Source organism: Phodopus roborovskii, unplaced genomic scaffold (genome assembly GCF_943737965.1).
Source record: "Phodopus roborovskii unplaced genomic scaffold, PHOROB, whole genome shotgun sequence".
Lineage (NCBI taxonomy): Eukaryota > Metazoa > Chordata > Mammalia > Rodentia > Cricetidae > Phodopus > Phodopus roborovskii.
In genome coordinates this window covers 2,969,648-2,986,685 of record NW_026125295.1, presented here as the reverse complement: position 1 = coordinate 2,986,685, position 17,038 = coordinate 2,969,648, and the positions used below count along the sequence as shown (strand labels likewise).

Here is a 17,038-nt window from a genome sequence, read left to right as displayed (position 1 = left end):
TATTTTTTTGGGGGGGTCGAATCCCTTTTCTTTTTGGACTTTTACCTTTAAAACCTTAAATGTTATTGTTGGCAGCCGCAGGCATGACGGGCAGCGGGCAGGTGAAGAGAGCTAACAGGCTTCTGAATGTACCTCAGCTCCACGGGGAGGGCTGGAGAAGTAGCAAGGAGACGCATCCGCTACTGCAGCCTTAAAACAAAGCCGGTGTCTCTTTGGACTTTAAAATTGTTCCTATGCAGCTTATTTTATTTTTGTTTAATCAAATAAACAGAGGGTCTTCCCGTGAGAACTGTGTCTGTGTGATCTTTCCATCTGGGTTAGCTGTGGGTGTGGGTGCATCCTTGGTGGTGGCAGGACATGATTAGGGCTCTGGTGCTGTCTTCCCAGGGCTGTGCATGGGCGCATGTGCTAAAGTGAGCCGTTGGTAGAATTGTTTCTCAGGAAAACGGGCCTGGCTGTGGTGGTGCACAATTTTTACCCCCAGCACTCAGGAGGCAGAGGCAGAAGTGTCTCTGTGAGTTCGAGAGCAGCGTGGTCTACAGAGCAAGCTTGGACACAGAGAGGAAACCTTGTTCCAGAATACCAGGGGAAGAAAGAAAACAGAACAAAACAGGCTAGGGGCAGACAGACAGCTTGGTTGGTAAAGGCACTTGCCACCACACCGGGGTCTGTGGTTTAGCCCCTAGGGCTGGGGGTGGATTGAGAGAACCCAGTCCCACAATCTGTCCTCTGACCATATTTACACTATGATACCCCATGTGTGCCTGCATTTAAATTGAAAGAAAAAGCAGGATCTATATCCCTGTCCCAATTCCTCCCAAAGGAGAGTAGCAGATGTCTCTCCAGAGAGTGAGTGTTGTGTGTAACTCACCAGCTGCCACTGTTGCAGCCTCATTCATTCATTCATTCATTCATCATTTCTAGTGGGTGTTGGCCTTTTATCCTCAACCTGGGGTGATGGGGAAGGGTCCATTTGAGAGCTAAGCTATGGCCCCAAGGAAAGTGAGTGAGTGAGTGACTCACCCTCCAGGCAGGCTATTCCTGCCTGTGGGGACAAGGGCTCGGCCTTTTTGGGTTCTGCATGGTAGGCACATGCATGTAATCCCAGGAAAACTGAGGCAGGAGGATCATAAGATCGAGGCCAGAATGTGCTGTGTAGTGAGGTTTCGCTTTTAAAAAGCCTCTGACGTTGGGAATAGGTTTAGGGGCTGGAAGACAACTCAGCAGTTAAGAGTACTTGCTGCTCCCGCGGAGAGCCCAACCCCAGTTCCAGAGGATCCAGTGCTGCCTTCTGGCCTCTAGAGCGGCACATGTGCACACATACATGGAAGTAAGGCACCCATATATAGAAAATAAGTTGAAATTTTTATTCAGTGTATGAATGCTCTGTATGTACATTTGCACACCAGAAGAGGGCACCAGACCTCATTACAGATGGTTGTGAGCCACCGTTTGGCTGCTGGGAATCAAACTCAGGACCTCTGGAAGAGTAGCCACGCTAAACCCCTGAGCCGTCTCCCCAGCCCCCACAGAAAACAACTTTTAAAGATTGAATCTGAGTCCTGCCGGTTGTCAACCCCCTTTGGAATTCACATTAACATGCCCTCAACAGTTACGGCAGAAGACATTTCCTAGAGTTGCTTTGCTAAGTTTTAAAAATTAGTTTGATGTTGAACCCAGGGCCTTGTGCATTCTAAAAGCAAAGACTTGGTTTTTCAAGACCAGGTTTCTCTTCGTAACTCTGGCCGTCCTGGAAAACTGTAGATCAGGCTGGCCTTGAACTCAAAGATCTCCCTGCCTCTGTCTCTAGAGTGCCTGGACTGACTAAAGGTGTGCACTACCACAGATTTTTAAAAGTGGCATTGAATTTCTCTACTGTGGGTATTTTGGGGGGGGAGGGACGGGGGTGAGTGTGCCATAGTTAACCTTGCTGGAGTCTGGTTCTTTCCGCCATACTGGCCCCAGAGTTCTAAAGTCACTCAGATTTGGCAGTAAATGCACTGAGTTTTCTTACCAGCCTTATTTTGTTTTTGTGTGGGGGAACTCAGATTGTCGGCACAAAACACCTGTATATATAGAGTAATTTAAGGTAGTTGTCTTTCGGAGTGCCGAAGGGATGCCCAGAAATAGTAACTGTGCCTGCTGGCAGGCAACACAACCTCAGTTGACCCAAGTGTACACACTTGAGTGTGCACTTGAGTAGGCTACGTGCGTGCACGCGCATGCGCACGCACACAGACACACGCACAGAACTGTAACCCACGCATGCCAGGTGTCTGAGGAAGCCAGAACCGGAGGTCAGACCCCTGGAACTCTCTTCAGCCCCTTCCTTGGACTCTTTCTTGATCCTCCTGCCTCAACTTCTCAGGTGATAGTTAAACTTTCCCCCACACACTCCCAGATGAGACACTCCTGGAAGAAACTGGAAAGGGCCCTTTGGGGGGGGTGTGCCATTGTCAGAAGCCCCAGAGCCATTCTGTGCTTATTTACTCACAGCTGTTGGGTCCTGTGATGGGAATGCATTTTCCACTCCCTTAGCCCTCTTGGGGTCTGCTAGGACAGGTGGCCCAACAATTTATTTTTCTTGAATGGAGTAGTTTTCTGAGGTTTCAAAATTGAAGATATGTCTATTTTTTATTTCAGTGAAGGAGGTTGGTGTCTGGTTATCCTCTTCAAGAACCCCATTTCTGATAGTACTTGTTTTTTTGTTTTTTGAGACAGGGTTTCTCTGTATTTCTTTGGAGCCTGTCCTGGAACTCGCTCTGTAGATCAGACTGGCTTTGAACTCATAGAGATCCACCTGCCTCTGCCTACCAAGTGCTGCAATTAAAAGTGTGCCATCAATGCATGGCTTCTGATAGTACTTTTTAAAAAAATGCCTTAAAAAATATATAGCATAGGACTACATTAGCTGACGTTAGTCTGCAGATTGCATTAGGAGACCCTTCTGCATAAAGCCAGATGGATTCATGAACAGATGAATCCTTGGCTGTGTACCTATAGGCCGTGGACATGAGTGTGGTAAGAACCGGGTAGTTTGTAGGGGCTGAACTGGCCCTTCAGTCTCTACTGGGATATTCCTCTTGTGGTTTGCAATTAGGTTTGGGTTCAGCTTGGGCCCACAGCTGTAAGGACCGATGGGAAAGAGACGAGGAGGTCGAGGGTTCCACCCAGAACATGAGCGTTCCATTCCTCTTGTGCAATTGTAGGGCAGGTACCAGGGTGTTGAGGTTCCAGTTGCTTCTTACGTGACAAAACTTTCCAGATAGGGAACCCACAGCAGACCACAGTACAGACACCACTGCAGTCCGACTTGGTGAAGCAATACAGTTTATTAGGGTCACTTAAAGGAATATGGGTGAGGGGTCACTCACAGGAGCAGAAATGACTCAAAGACAGCTGCACCACGAAGGCCCATAGGTGACAACTCCCAGAAGCTGAGGAGCCTGGTGCACGCTACAGCCCGCAGGCAGCTTGGCAGGTTGGAGAGCCCTTCCCAGGTGCCCCCGTTGATTTCTATCTCTTCCAGACAGCGCGGCTCACTCTGTGTCCTCCGGCATGCTGCTTCTGGCCTTCTTAGTCTTCAAAGATCAGGTTGTGAGGCTTGGCCCTCGGCTCTCTGACCTGGGCTCTGCTTTCTCCGGCAGGCAGGGGGCTGGTGAGTCTGGTCAGTTTGAATGGAGTTCCTGAAGCTGCTTTGGCCTTTACCTCCCTGCTTTTAGGAGCTACCCTGCAGTGTGCAAAGTTGATCCGGAGACTGCAACACTTCCTAGGAATGCATAGCCGTCAGGCATCAGCAGCATGTAGGGCTGCAAAGCTTCACAATCTAAGCCCCTGAACACAAAGAAATATCTATCAGCAAATTGGAGCCTTTGTGTGTGTGTGGGGGGGGGGGGGGGAGGCATGAGAGGTCGTGGTGCACCTGGAGTCCTAGCACTGGGAAGACAAGAAGCGTGGCCTTCATAGTGAGTGCCAGGACAGGCAATCTACACAGTGAGACCTTGTCCCCTCCTTTAATGTAGATTAACCACAGGGCCTCGCCCCTGCTAGGCAACCGATGTATTAGCGTGTCATCCCCACTAGTGAAACACACTATTATTCCCTGAGGGACAAGTGAGCCACAAGTGTCCAAGAGAAGTGAGGTTGTCGGATGTCGCCTCTGCAGAGGTGCTCTCCTATTGCTTTCGAGAAAGGAGTCACGTAATGATTTATTTTATTAGTACAGCCTTTATTGCGTTCCTATGGTGTGCATGCAGGGGCCCATGCCACAGAGCCTGTGTGGAGAGCAGAGGACAACTGTCAGAAACCCCATGGGACCTGGGGTCAAGCCCAGAGCATGCATCAGGCTAGCACAGGGCGGCTCTATCTCAGCCGCTCACACAGCACTGTTTTTAGAATTTCACATTGCTTTTCCTCTGGTTTTTGTCTTCACGTCCGTCCTCCAGGATAGCTGTCACACCCTAGCCCTGAACACAGAGGATCCAAGCCGAGGACTGCTTCTAAAGCCCTTTGGTGGGGTGACCGGAGAAGACTACACTGAGAGAGAAGATTCTAGACAGTGGAGAAAGTTCTAGACGTGGCTGCAGTGTGGGGAGGCGTAGGCAGTTCATTTGGTATCAGTAACCCAACCCGTAGGGCTCAGAAGAGCAAGGGATTTGGAGCTTAAATTTTGCTGGGCATGTTGGCTTCCAGGCATGGAGTAATTACAGAGCAGGATGGTCTGGTGCGGGATGATGGCGCAGTGTGATGGATGAAAAGGGAGATGCGGACCTGGAGGAGAGCCTGCAGACAGGTGGGGGGAGCTCCAGGAGAGGCATCTGAGAGCAGATCTTGGGTGGGGAGCAGGTGGAGCTGAAGGTCCAGTTGGAAGATTCTAGTTCTAACTTAGGTCGGACAAGGCTTGATTACAGCTGTTTCCATCACTTCCGATCCAGTTCTGCAGAATCCAGGGAGAATGGCTCTTGCCCTACATGTGTCATCACCCTGCATGTGCCATCCGCTCTGTGGGCTTTGTTGCAGAAACCTAGCTTTCAGGCCCTGTGGCCTCCTACTAGGTCCAAACCTATCTGCATTTGGGGTTTAAATTTCTTATCTTCTAAGTGAACCACAAGGCTTGGCCTGAGCCACTAAGCCCTGCCCTGGTTTGCTTTGAGAAGAGTTCATCCAATCCAATCTGCAACCTACCCTAAAGGTGGCCACTGGCGGCTCTTCCATTGCCCAGTGGGGAATGGCAGCCTTAGTGACAATGTCAGGTGACTGGCTAAGTCTGGCTTAAGCTGTTGTCATGGATGCCTCCCCAGCAGGGGGTCTACATGCAGTCTTTTCTTGAAATAGGGCATCATTGTGTAGCTCTGGCTAGAGATAAACTCAAGATCCTCAAGACCCTAGGGTGCTGGGGGGTACAGGGGTAACCCCCTCCCTATCAGAAATCATCTTTAAAAAATATATTAAATATTTTTAGGTGTGTGTGTGTGTGTGTGTGTGTCCTGTGGAGGCCAGAAGAGGGAACTGGACCCCCCCCCACTCCACCCCCGGAACTTGATTCAGATGCAGTGCAAGTCCCCTGATAATGGGTGCTGGAACCCAACTCAGGACCTCTGGAAGAATAGCCAGTGTTCTTAACTGCTGAGCCATCTCTGAAGCCGGGAATCTAGGGAGTCAAGGAGATAAAGATAACCACCAGGCAGGGACCACTGTCTCTGGTGGGGACACAGAACGCAGGCGTGAGCCTGCTAGGCAGGTGCATGCCGCTGCTCTGCCCCAGGACACTTCCTTCTGTGAGGAGAAGTGGAGAGGGCAGACGAGATGGCCTTGCAGGCAAAGGTGCCTGGCGCCAAGCCAGACAACCAAGTTTGGTTTCTGGATCCACGTGATGAGAGAAGGAACTCCCAGAAGTTGTCCTCTGACTGCTACGTATGTACCGTGGCTAGTGCATGCTGCCACACGTACATACACTAAATAATTATTTTTAAGAAGTCTGTTCTTGAGATACGATTTTACTAGGTCCGTAGAGATCTGCCTGCCTCTGCCTCACCAGTGCAGGAGTTAAAAGCGTGCCGCCACCACACACAGCTCCTTTCCCTGCTCTTTAGTAATGAAACCCAGTTCCTAAATGATGATCAGGGTAAACTGGGAAATGCTGCCATCTGCCGGCCGTTATGGCTTCTATGGTTAAAAAAAAAACCAAACAGCCAGTTTTGGGCTAAATGGCCAACCTAACCAAAGTCGGAGCCACAGAAGAGCCGAGGGGAGGGGGTCAGGCGGTGAATAAAAGCGGCTCTCAGAGTCCCCGTCTGTGTCTCAGACAAAGGTGCCTCAGGGACGTTCACAGGGTGGCCCCAGGTGTCCACAACTGGGCCAGGAGGCTTCAGACACCTTCCCGGGGGAGGGGGGGTGCGCTGGGGCTGAGGAGACCGCCCCAAACAGCAGAGTTCGTGGAGCTGAGTTCGAGGCCGCCGTGGTTAAATGGTGCGCATGTCCCTGCAAGCACCCTGGAAATGAGGAGTCAAGAGAAGCCTTTCCCGTGCTTCCCGGCAGCACTTGTGGCGGCTGCTTCTCCCGGCAGAGCATCCTCCCTGGGGACCCTCAGTTCCCATCCCGGCACTCACTCGGGAGGCAGCGGGAGGTGGATCTGTGAGTTCGAGGCCAGCCTGGCCTACAGAGAGTTCCAGGACACCCAGGGCTACACAGGGAACCCGTCTCAGAGACACAAACAAACAAAATAGCTCCGTGACCCTGTCTCCGCTTTCTCCGCCCGACGATTAGAACCGAGCTGGGGTGATCCTCAGCCTTCCTTGCATCTGTCCACCCTCGACGCTGTTAATCTCAGTGACTTTGCTCCACTGATAGAGCCCCCCTCCCCGCCCCCTACCGCTCTACTTTCCAATCTCTAGCCCCACAGCTGATAACCGCTTTTCATTGTTTTTTTGTTTTTTTTTTTTCCTTCTTAAAGTCAAGAGTGGTGGCACCTGCCTTTAATCCCAGCGCCCTGGAGGCAGAGGCAGGAGGATCTCCGTGAGTTCGAGGCCGGCCTGCTGCTCCCCACATCGAGTTCCAGGACAGCCAGAGCCACATATTGAGACCTGTTTAGTTTTTATTACATTGATTTATTCTGTGCAGATATGTGTTGTTCATGCATGCATGCCTGTGTACCATCTGCGTGGCTGGTGCTCGCAAAATAGGACATTGGATGCCCTGGAACTGGAGTTACAGATGGTTCGCACCCCCCATGGAAGTGCTGGGAACGGAACCTGGGTCCTTAAAGATAATAAATGTTGCTAACAGCTGCGCCATCGCTCCATTATATATTTGACTCGTTAAGCTTTTCATCCACAACGTTTCTATTTTTGCTCGTTGTTTCGTTTGTTCTTGAGCCAGGACCTCACTAGCCTTCAATTAGTATACATGGCAGGGGATGACCTTGAACTCCCGATCCCCAAGTGTCAAGTTATAGGCATGTGCCACCATGTCCATTTGGACTCAGTTCTGAGTCCCTGGATTGATCCACTCAGTTCCCCTATGGGCAGAGATGCTCTGGAGCCGCCCCGTGAATAGCCGCATTGCCCCTCCAGCCAGGTGTTAGACAGCTGGGGCTAGCCCCCCTCCCCCCCTTCCTGTGCTCCGAGGCCGCGGTTATTCCAATTAGCCAATCAACAGGCGCCTAGCTAACCTCTCTCCGAAGTCCTCCCTACATGCTTTCCTAGCTCTCTCTAATCTGCCTTGCCTGGCAGATTTCTCTCACGTGCAGCTGCTTAGCCACTGAACTAAGCCACTGCGGCTGTGCCGCAGAGTCCCCGGGGGCTCCTCCTGGAGGTGTGAGGGGGTGGGCTTCCTATTTCAGATATGCTGCTCCCCTGGGCAGCCTGAAGTATCTTCAAGTCTTTGGTGTTGGAATCAGTCTGGGTCCACAGGGGGCGCTACAGCTCCATGTTGGACACCGGCCTGGCGTGGTGGGTCGGGGCAGGCTTTTTTTTTTTTTTTTCTTCCCTCATTGAGTTTTGCTCTTTTCATCCGCTCCTTTCTCAAAAATCAAGCCTACAGTGGCTGTGAAAATGTCAAGAGCAGGATTGTAGGTCAACTATGTCCCTCTGGTTTGGGACGAACCATCTTCCCTCTCTGGCTTCCTGTTTCTTTTCAGTATTCTTATACTTACTACTAAATTTTATTTTGTTTTATTTAGGCAATTTCATACATGTACACAATGCATCATGGTTACCTGCTCAATCCTATTTTTGATTTTTAGTTTATTGTTGTTGTTGTTTTTAAAGATTTATTTATTTTTAGCCAGGTTTAGTAGAACATGCCTTTAATCCCAGAACTTGTTTTGCCCGTGCAGGCAGATATTTGCCTCCGTGCATATCTGTTTAGCACAAGCTTGCAGACCACTGGAATTGGTCTTACCACTACAATTTGTCCCCCTTACCCAGGACAGCCAGTCTCCTTAGTGAATCAAAGAGGTCTACAAAGTTGCCTTGCGGGTCAGGCAGGCACAGTTAGGCTGACTTTGCCCTACTCTGCATGTATATCTTTTTTCTTAAGTCTCTTCCATCTTCTTGCTCTGGCCCTGTCAAATCTGGAAAGTATCCAGGAACCGAAGCCATCGCACACAGTCATGTGCCTAGCTGGCACTTAAAAAATATATTTATTTATTGTTTTTTGAAGCATGTTTTGTTTTGTTTTGTTTTGTTTTTTTGTAGTCCTGGCTGTCCTGGAACTTGCTATGTAGATGAGGCTGGCCTTGAACTCACAGAGATCTGCCTGCCTCTGTTTTCCAAGTGTGACCTGCTTGCCTTGTATACTTGTAAGGAAGAAATAACCAACAGGCCACTTACCAAAGATGAAAGGAAGATTGGGTGGTTGTGTACACGTTTAATCACAGTACTTGGGAGGCAGAGGCAGATGGATCTCTATGAGTTTGAGGCCAGACTGGTTAACAGAGAGAGTTCCAGGTTAGCCAAGGCTACCCTGTCTTGAAAAACAAAAACAAACCAACAACAACAAAAAAGAGCACTTCTACTATGTGATCAGTTAGAGGGGACATTTTATGGTTCGTTTTCTTGTTCACCCCCAACCCTCCCAGAGCTGAGGATCCAACCCAGGGCCTTGCCCCTGCTAGGCAAGCAAGCGCTCTACCACTGACCTAAATCTCCAACTCCACAAATGGTTTTTATTACTTTTTTTCTTTTTTAACAGCTGTGTCTGTGTGGTACTGGGGATCAAACCCAGGGCCTTGACCACACAATGCCAATTCTCTACCTCCCTAACTCATCCCGAGTACATTTTTACAAATTAAAAAGCTGTAAAAGTTTTCATTCCTACCTGCCTTCCCTTCCTCTCTCCTTCCCTCCTTTTTTGAGGCATGATCACATGTAGCTCAGGGTAGCCTTAAATGTTCTATGTAGCCAAGGATAGCTTTGGGCCCCTGAGCCTCCTGCCTCTGCCTCCCCAAAGTGCCGGGATCGCAGGCAGCCCTGTGCCTCCCTCTTCTCTTCAATCTTCTCTCTTCCCACAGAAGGGACCATACCTCTCTACCCTTGAGTTTGGGGAAATGACTCACTCAGGGTTTTTTTTTCTCTCTCTCTCTCTCTCTTTTCTTCTTCTTTTTGTCAAGAAGCTTCATGTGGGTAAGGGAAGAGCTGCTATGTCACAGGAAGTCACATACCCTTCAAAGTACCTGTGCTGCTTCACAGACTGTTCCCAGGACCACTTTCAAAAGAGCAAGGTGAGTAGAGATGGGACATTTGTAGGGCCTGTGGCTGTGTAGTTGCAGGTCCGGGAGCAGCACTGACAGGTAGCTAGCCCCCTGGCCCATCCCAACATTGAGGGTTTTGGTAGATTTATTTTATGTGTAAGAGCATTTTGCCTGCATATGTGTAGGTGCCTCTGAGTGTGCCTGCTGCCTGTGGAGGTCATAGGATGAGGGCCTCAACTCGCTTGGAATTAGTTATAGATGGCTGTGAGCCACCACGTGGATGCTAGAATTTGAGCCCAGGTCACCAGCAACAGCTGCAAGCAATCTTAGTCACTGAGCTGTCCCTCCAGCCCCACACTCGGGCTTCTTTACCATGCTGGTGCTCGCTGGTCTATGTCTTGGAGCATACACACTTTCTACATGCTTGCACGCCTCCTAAGGCTTGGTCAGCCAGGTATCCGCACAGACTCGGCTCTGCCCCCAAGCCCTGGATGTTTACCAGGGCTGCAAACTTTTGTGCTTCAACGCGTTCTTCAAGTCGGAGGAACGCCACACGCACAGGGATTCCAGAATCGTAAGCAATTTCTTTACCTATTTACTAATCTTCTCTTAAGATGTGTGTCATTACATTTACTCACGTCTTAAGTGTGTGCGTGTATATGTGTGTACGTGTGTGCCAGGGTGTTTATGTGGCTGTGAGAGGATGATCTACAGAGGGCTGTTTTCTTCTACCTTGGGGAACCAGGGGGTTAAACTCAGGCATGATGGCAAATGTCTATGTTAGCTGAGCCATCGATTTTGCCTCACTTGTATTTTTGAGAGTCTGATATAGTGTAGGCTGGCCTCAAACTCACTGTGTCACTAAGGGGGATTTGAACTCCTGACCTTCCAGCCTTTGCTTCTCTCTCAAGTGCTGGCATATAGGTATTAGCCACTATGCTGGGCTAACCATTTTTGTTTGCTCTCCTAAGACTATCTTCATCCCTCTGTTTTGATTTTTCCTTTAATTCTAACTAGTAAAATGATAGTGACAAAATATAGTTGGTAGTCATTGACAAACTTTTCTTGGGAGACCCTGCCACGCAACAAGTCTTCAGTACGACTTTCCAAGGAAAACAAATAAACAGAATCTCTCTTGGGAAACCCCTGGAGGGTGGGGGCTGCAGAGATGGCTCGATGGACAAAGTGTTTTGTTGCATATGCACAAGGGCCTGAGTTCAGATCTCTAGCAGGCAAGCAAAAGCCAGGTGTGGTGGCGCATGCCCGTAGGCCTAGCCTTGCAGGAGATGGACACGTCCTGGCGGTTCCTTGGTCAGCCTGACTGCACACATGCTCACAGATGTACACATCTGTTTGCACTGCACAAATATACATACACACAGGAATACTAGAGTATTTGAGGGATGTAGTAGCCTTGGGGGGGGACAGATTAGACACGAATTACTGGACAAAACAAGAAAGATTTAATAGGGACTGCCAGGGCGTCGATTCATCCATTCATTGTTAAGCTTTAGTTACTATTTGAAAGAATTTCTCTGTGTAGCCTTGGCTGTCCTGGTACTCACCCAATAGACCAGGTTGGCCTTGAACTCACACAGAGATCCACCTGCATCTGGTCCCAAGTGCTGGAACTAAAGGTATATGTCAACAATGCCCAGAAGCCTTTTTTTTTTAACTTAAAAATTGATATTTAGGTGGCGCATACCTTTGACCCCAGCACTTGGGAGGCAGAGGCAGGTGGATCTCTGTGAGTTCGAGGCCAGCCTGGTCTACAGAGCGAGTTCCTGTGTGTGTGTGTGTGTGTGTGTGTGTGTGTGTGTGTGCTCGTGCGCGCCGGGGCGTGCATGCTCAAGCGCATGTGCAGTCCAGCACACTACATTGCTAGTGTGGGAAGTCAGATGACAACTGTGAGCACTGGCTCTTACCTTCTATCCTGTGGGTCCAAGGGATTGAATCTAGGTTGACAGGCATAGTAACAAGTACCCTAACCTGACGAACTATTTCATCTGCCCCGGTTTGTTTAATTTCTTTTCATTTTGTTTATTTAATTTTATATGTACTCTGTGTTGCCTGCTTTTATGTGTGGGCACCATATTTGTGCCTGGTGCCCACAGAGGCCAGAAGAGGGCATCAAATGCCCTGAAACTAGAGTTACAGTTGACTATGAGCCAACATGTAGGAGCTGGGACTCAAACCCTGGTCTTCTGGAAGAACAACCAGAACTCTTGACCACTTAGCCACATCTCTAGCCCCTTGTTTGTTTTTTGAGACAACGTCTGTCTATGTAGCTCTGACTGGCCCGGAACTCTACGTGTGTACAAGGCGGGGCTCAGACTCACAGAGCTGTCTGCCTCCTGAATGTTGGAATTAGATGCAAGTATCTCTGTGCCCAGCTTTCTGTTATTCTTTTATATATATATATATATATATATATATATATATATATATAGTGTGTGTGTGTGTGTGTGTGTGTGTGTGTGTGTAGGGGGTACACTTGTGCCAGAGGACAGCTTTCTTAGAGTCAGTGTTTCCCTTCTTCTATGTGGTTCCCAGGAGTCAAACTCCGGCTTGTGAGACTCAGTGGCAAGTGTCTTTACCTGCTGGGACATCCCACTGGCCACAGGGACCATTTTAAGCTTACCACCTTGAAGGAGGAGTATAATCCTCACCTACCCATGAGAGAAATGAGCTTCCCCGCAGAGAGGGCGAAGTCTGGGATGAGAACACATCCGCCCAACTCCCAAGGCTGAGATGATTTTCTCTGACCTTGACACCCCTTCTGGACAGGGATGTAACAATTTGGGGCGGCGTCATACGCAGCTATCCCTTGCATTTAGCAGTCTGCTGCTTTCTTTCTTACAGGCCTCTCCTCCCTTGTTCTTTTCACTGGCTTCTTCTGCTTGTATCCAGAGCCTGTAGATTCCAAAGATGAACCCCACGGATGCAGCAGACACCACACAGGATGAAAACGCATACAATAGTTACTATCTCTACGAAAGCATGCCCAAGCCTTGCACCAAGGAAGGCATCAAGGCATTTGGGGAGCTCTTCCTGCCTCCTCTTTATTCCCTGGTCTTTCTCTTGGGTCTGTTTGGGAATTCCGTTGTGGTTCTGGTGCTCTTCAAATACAAGAGGCTCAAGTCCATGACCGACGTGTACCTGCTGAACCTTGCCATCTCCGATCTGCTCTTTGTACTTTCTCTCCCGTTCTGGGCCTACTACGCTGCCGACCAGTGGGTCTTTGGACTAGGTCTGTGCAAGATCGTGTCATGGATGTACTTGGTGGGCTTTTACAGTGGAATCTTCTTCATCATGCTCATGAGCATAGATAGATACCTGGCCATCGTGCACGCCGTGTTTTCCTTGAAAGCAAGGACTCTGACCTATGGGGTCATCACCAGCTTGGTCACGTGGTCAGTGGCTGTGCTGGCCTCCCTCCCCGGCCTCCTGTTCAGCACTTGCTACACCGAGCACAACCACACGTACTGCAAAACCAAGTACTCGGTCAACTCGACGACATGGAAAGTCCTCAGCTCCCTGGAGATCAATGTCCTGGGGCTGCTCATCCCCCTGGGGATCATGCTGTTTTGTTACTCCATGATCATCAGGACCCTGCAACACTGTAAGAATGAGAAGAAGAACAGGGCAGTCAGGATGATCTTCGCCGTGGTGGTCCTCTTCCTGGGCTTCTGGACGCCCTACAACGTGGTGCTTTTCCTGGAGACCCTGGTGGAGCTCGAAGTCCTCCAGGACTGCACCTTGGAGAGGTACCTAGACTACGCCATCCAGGCCACGGAAACCCTGGCCTTTATTCACTGCTGCCTCAACCCGGTCATTTACTTCTTCCTCGGGGAGAAGTTCCGAAAGTACATTGCCCAACTCTTCAGAACGTGCCGGGGCCCTCTTGTGCTCTGCCAATACTGCGACTTCCTTCAGATCTACTCAGCCGACACCCCCAGCTCCTCTTACACGCAATCCACTGTGGATCATGACCTCCGAGACGCTTTGTAACACATGAACAGGAGTACCGTGGCCTTGGCAAGCTCTGAACACCCAGCACTTGCTCCATCTTGTTTTCAGGAAGGCTGCTCTGAGCAGCCCTGAGGAAAACAAACAAAAGTCATGGAGAGACAGCTTCTCACCCTGCAGCTCGCTCTTTCTCCTTCTGAAGACAAGTGCAGTCTGAAATGTGTTCAGCTGGACTGTGTTCGTCTCTCTCTCTCTCTCTCTCTCTCTCTCACACACACACACACACACACACACACACACACACACACCAGGTCCGTCTACAGGGAGGGAGGAACCTGGGGAGGCCTGTGAACAGAGTGTGGCCTTCTAGATTGCACTGAAGACATCTCCCCTCTCCCCAGTGTCCCCAGAGAGACTCAGAGCCCTGACGGGTGGAGGAAATCACTCCTTTGCCATGGGAACGAGCCTTTGGGTGAATGTTTGGACTTTGGAACTATCCAGTGTTATTCTATGAACCCAGATGTACAGAGAAATGAGGATCTTAGATCTCAATTCTTTTATTATAGAGGTTGTTCAATGAAGCCTGGCTGCAGGTAATAGATGAGGAGGCGTTCAGACAATCCTGTCTTCACTTGAAACAGGCATTTAGAAGACACCTGTTGAAATCCACACGCAGCTTGGCTTGCTAATATATGTTTTAATTATAACAGGTGGTTATTCAAATTGGAGAACTGGATTGGGGCAGAGGAGGGTGAAAGGCCCTTGTAATCCTAGTTACTCAGGGGCTGAGACCAAGGAATCTTAGATTCAGGGATTACCTAGATAATGCCAAAACCAAAACCATCAAACTCCCAAAGTTTGTCTCTGAAAGGCTCTTGTAAATACCCTTAGTTCATTTTTTTTTCTAAATGTGGGCAGTTTCTGGACATGGTGGCAAGATCTTTAATCCATCACTTGGGAGGCAGAGGCAGGAGGATCCTTGAGTTGGAGGCCAGCCTGGTCTATGAATCTAGTTCCAGGACAGTCAGAGCTACACAGAAAAACCCTGTCTTGAAAAAAACAAAAACAAAACAAAATTCCAGGTGGTAATAGTGTACACCTTTAATTCTAGCACTTGGGAGACAGAGGCAGGTGGATCTCTGTGAATTTGAGGCCAGCCTGGTCTACATAGTGGGTTCTAGGCCAGCCAAGGTAACATACTGAGACTTTGTGGAAGGAAGGAAGGACAATAAAGTATGACAATATCTCTTTAATAATTTTAAAGTGTGTCATGCCATCTATTGAGGTAAGGATAATCAGTTAAAAGTCATTACTGATAGGTGTTAAAATAGCTATTAAATTATGAAGTTGAGCCTGGCTGTGGTGGCACATGCCTTTAATCCCAACACTCTGAAGGAGGATCTCTGAGTTCCAGGACAGCCAGGGTTAGACATTATTCTTATGATATTTCAATAATTTATCATGGTAAGTCACTAAGATAATTTGCTGTGTCTATTTTTACTCAGGCCATTTAAACTTTTATAAATTACTTTACATGTATGGGTGTTTGCCTGCATGTACGTGTGTACACCACATGTGTGCCTGGAGCCTGCAGAGTCTAGAAGAGGTTTCAGATCCCCTGGAACTGGAGTTACAGATGGTTGTGAGCTGTCTTGTAGATGCTAGGAATTGAGCCTGGGTTCTCCGGAAGAGCAGCCAGTGCTCTTAACCACTGAGTCATCTCTCCAGCCCCTTGTTTTGACTTTTTCCTAGTGCTTTTGCTTCAGCCTTTTGTGTGCTGGGATTGTAGGTGTGAGCCCCACATCTGGCTCCATAGCCTTAATTGCTCAGAATTAATAAAAACTCCAATAAAGTCTGTGAGAGCAGATTGCTCCTAAAATTAGAGCCAAGCTAGAGAGACATTGAGTTAAAATGCTTCCATTAAGTTTGTACATAGCGTTTGCTGTCTTTATAAAGAATGCATTTCTAGAAGTTTGTTTTCTGAAGAGTGGCTTTACGAAGAAAACTTGATATTGCCTTTATAGAAAACAAAATAAAGTTGGGTATTTAGCTGCACTAAAGCCTTCGTTCCTGATCATGTCTGTGTGTGACCCTCTGGTGCTGTGGGAGTCAGAGTTGCTGACCCACCCAAGGTTTAACCATGTGGTGTAAGTCCAAGAGGGCTGGCATGATGGCTCAGCTGGTGAAGGTTCTTGCCACCAAGACTGGCAACCTTAGTTTAATCCTTGGGACCCACATAGTGGAAGTAGAAAAAAACTAACTCTCCAAAGTTGTTCCTGACTTCTTTATCTGTGCCATGGCATGTGTGTGTGTGAGTAAGCACAGGTGTGAGCATGAGAGAGAGAAAGAGAGAGAGAGAGAGAGAGAGAGAAAGAGAGAGAGAGAGAGAAAGAGGCAAAACTAATACTCCCCTAATTGGGCGGAAAGGAGACCTTGTATTGTGCCTGCCCACTCCTCCCCTGCCCACTCCACCCCTGCGGAGATTGGCGGCCCACAGCTCTCAGCCACTCTCCAGGAACTGTCATCTTTTGGGAACAGTTTGTATCTGCTGTCTGCATTATGAGTGGAGACTATCATTTTCTCCTCACCCGGCTTTGGGACAACTTTAAAGGATCCTAGCAACTTTTGAGCTCCCCTAAGATTACCCAAGGCTTCTGTCACACCCCATCATGAGGAGCCTTTCTTACTGCCCCAGCTGGTGTGGCTCGTGCCCAGTCAGGTGTTTCCATCCCTGCCTGCTGCTTTTGGAATTTCAGGCTGTTCCAGGTAGGGGTGTGGGGTGGGGGTGGGATTGGGGGAGGGTGGGGTGTGGGTGTGGGTGGGGGGTGGGATTGGGGGAGGGTGGGGTGGGGTTGGGGGAGGGGTGAGGATGGAGGGTGGGGGTGGGGGAGGGGGCCAGAAGTCCTTGCACGGGGACACCCTCCCTTCATCAGGGAACTCTGCTACACTTGCTGCTGCTCTCTTCAGGTGACCTGCTTAAGCCCTGAGGCATTTTCCCTAGGGCATTCCTCTGCCATCTCACCCTGTGCTTGCTAGAGACTCTTCCTTCTGCGGCCTTCCCTCAGCAAGGTGAACCAGATGTTTATTTTTCTATTCACAGCACTTCACTGTTTTTTAAAAATGACATTGTTATTTAGTGGGTGTGGCAGCACATGCTTGCCGCGGTGTGTACACACCACCAACAGAGGGTGACTTGCGGGAGTCACATCTCTCCTTGCTGAACATGGATAGGTCCTGGGATCAAACTCAGGCTGTCTGCCGGCTTAGCCATGTCCCCAGCCCACAGCAGTTTAAGAGTTTATGACAGTTCCAAATTCCCCTTTCAGAACATTAGAAACCCAACAAGTACTTTCACAAGTGGAAACTCATTTCAGACTT

General features: G+C 49.1%; 1 protein-coding gene across 1 annotated transcript; it reads left to right on the top strand.

Annotated features, from left to right (window-relative positions):
- The first annotated feature begins 12,579 nt into the window (after nucleotides 1-12,579).
- Ccr4 (C-C motif chemokine receptor 4) lies at nucleotides 12,580-15,710 on the top strand. Its single transcript, XM_051201874.1, has one exon. It carries the CDS (start codon nucleotides 12,620-12,622, stop codon nucleotides 13,700-13,702), a length of 1,083 nt encoding a protein of 360 aa, XP_051057831.1. The 5' UTR covers nucleotides 12,580-12,619; the 3' UTR covers nucleotides 13,703-15,710.
- Nucleotides 15,711-17,038: the final 1,328 nt, after the last annotated feature.

Bases quoted from the DNA above. Each gene is read 5' to 3' on its own strand.
- Ccr4 (XM_051201874.1), top strand. From the start codon at position 12,620: ATGAACCCCACGGATGCAGCAGACACCACACAGGATGAAAACGCATAC.